This window comes from Pan paniscus, chromosome 9 (genome assembly GCF_029289425.2).
Source record: "Pan paniscus chromosome 9, NHGRI_mPanPan1-v2.0_pri, whole genome shotgun sequence".
NCBI classification, from domain to species: domain Eukaryota; kingdom Metazoa; phylum Chordata; class Mammalia; order Primates; family Hominidae; genus Pan; species Pan paniscus.
The window spans coordinates 50,431,197-50,433,176 of NC_073258.2; the positions used below are offsets into that span (position 1 = coordinate 50,431,197).

Here is a 1,980-nt window from a genome sequence, read left to right on the forward strand (position 1 = left end):
CCTCCTAAAGTGCTGGGATTACAGGCCTGAGCCACTGCGCCCGGCCCGAGATACTTCAACATAGTTTTGAAAGCAGAGAAAATCTTGAAGTTTTTCTCTCCTTCTTTTCATAAATGTGTTGTTTAATCATTTGAAGTTACAAGCCTCTTGAGGCTAGAACCATGTTCCATTCTCCTTTCCTATGTCCTGAGTTGCCTAGGCCTGTGGTAGGTACTTAATAAAATCTTTGGTTTAAAGAGTTATTTTTAAAGAAATCCTGCACCTTCTGCTGACAAAAATGTTTGCTAATGGCAAGCAAACTGGAAGACAGAAACAAGCAAAGTGGTGTTGTCCATATGTTATATTCAAACTATTGTTCGATAGGGAGCTATTCTCCAAACAACTTCTGGATGTTCACTTAGCTCTCAGCTGCCAACATTTTCTCAAAATGGTTGTAAAATTCATGAAGCTATAGGACTTGGCAAAAACCATAGGGTCTGAAAGAATTCAGAAACTTACATAGTTCATGTAATGAAAACATCAAAGATATTCCCTAAAATGGAGATGTTTCACTTAGATTGGCATTTCTGGGGAATAAATAAATGGAGGAAACAAAAGAGTCAGGAGCAGAAGGTCACTATACAATCTCTAACACAAAGACATGACCAGAGAAAATGGAGAATAGGAGAAATGTTAGTAATTAATATAAATGGTTTTCATGCTGAAAGCGGTAATTTTTTTTACTTAAAGTAATGTATGAGTTGGAATAATATGACCTGGGAGGCTTGGCTAATTCACAAATTCTCTGAGCCTCAGTTTTCTTACTTGTTATATGGGGATCATAGAGTTTTTGTGGGGCTGCTTGACCAGTGTCTTGCATAGGGTAGGCTATTGAGCACTAAATGAATAAACATTGACTATATAAATAAATAAACAAATGAGTCAGAAAATATGCATAAAAGGGTTTTATTAACAAGCAAGTGCTAAATAAACATGAAGGATTAGTGTTATGATTGCATGTGCTTTGTCACAGGGCTCTTCTCTGAGATCTGTCTTCTCTGAGTGGAATCCATGGCCAGTACAAGTAATGTGACTGAGTTGATTTTCACTGGCCTTTTCCAGGATCCAGCGGTGCAGAGTGTATGCTTTGTGGTGTTTCTCTCCGTGTACCTTGCCACGGTGGTGGGCAATGGCCTCATCGTTCTGATGGTCAGTATCAGCAAGAGTCTGGATTCCCCCATGTTCTTCTTCCTTAGCTACCTGTCCTTGGTGGAGATCAGTTATTCCTCCACTGTCGCCCCTAAATTCATCATAGACTTACTTGCCAAGATTAAAACCATCTCTCTGGAAGGCTGTCTGACTCAGATATTCTTCTTCCACTTCTTTGGGGTTGCTGAGATCCTTTTGATTGTGGTTATGGCCTATGATTGCTACGTGGCCATTTGCAAGCCTCTTCATTATATGAACATTATCAGTCGTCAACTGTGTCACCTTCTGGTGGCTGGTTCCTGGCTGGGGGGCTTTTGTCACTCCATAATTCAGATTCTCGTTATCATCCAATTGCCCTTCTGTGGTCCCAATGTAATTGACCACTATTTCTGTGACCTCCAGCCTTTATTCAAGCTTGCCTGCACTGACACCTTCATGGAGGGGGTTATTGTGTTGGCCAACAGTGGATTATTCTCTGTCTTCTCCTTCCTCATCTTGGTGTCCTCTTATATTGTCATTCTGGTCAACTTGAGGAACCATTCTGCAGAGGGGAGGCACAAAGCCCTCTCCACCTGTGCTTCTCACATCACAGTGGTCATCTTGTTTTTTGGACCTGCTATCTTCCTCTACATGCGACCTTCTTCCACTTTCACTGAAGATAAACTTGTGGCTGTATTCTACACGGTCATCACCCCCATGCTGAACCCCATCATTTACACACTCAGGAATGCAGAGGTGAAAATCACCATAAGAAGATTGTGGAGCAAAAAGGAGAATCCAGGGAGGGAGTGA

At 41.5% G+C, this 1,980-nt stretch overlaps 1 protein-coding gene across 1 annotated transcript; it reads left to right on the top strand.

Annotated features, from left to right (window-relative positions):
* The first annotated feature begins 1,050 nt into the window (after nt 1–1,050).
* Nucleotides 1,051–1,980, top strand: LOC100994024 (olfactory receptor 4B1). The gene has a single exon (XM_003815169.3). It carries the CDS (start codon nt 1,051–1,053, stop codon nt 1,978–1,980), a length of 930 nt encoding a protein of 309 aa, XP_003815217.2.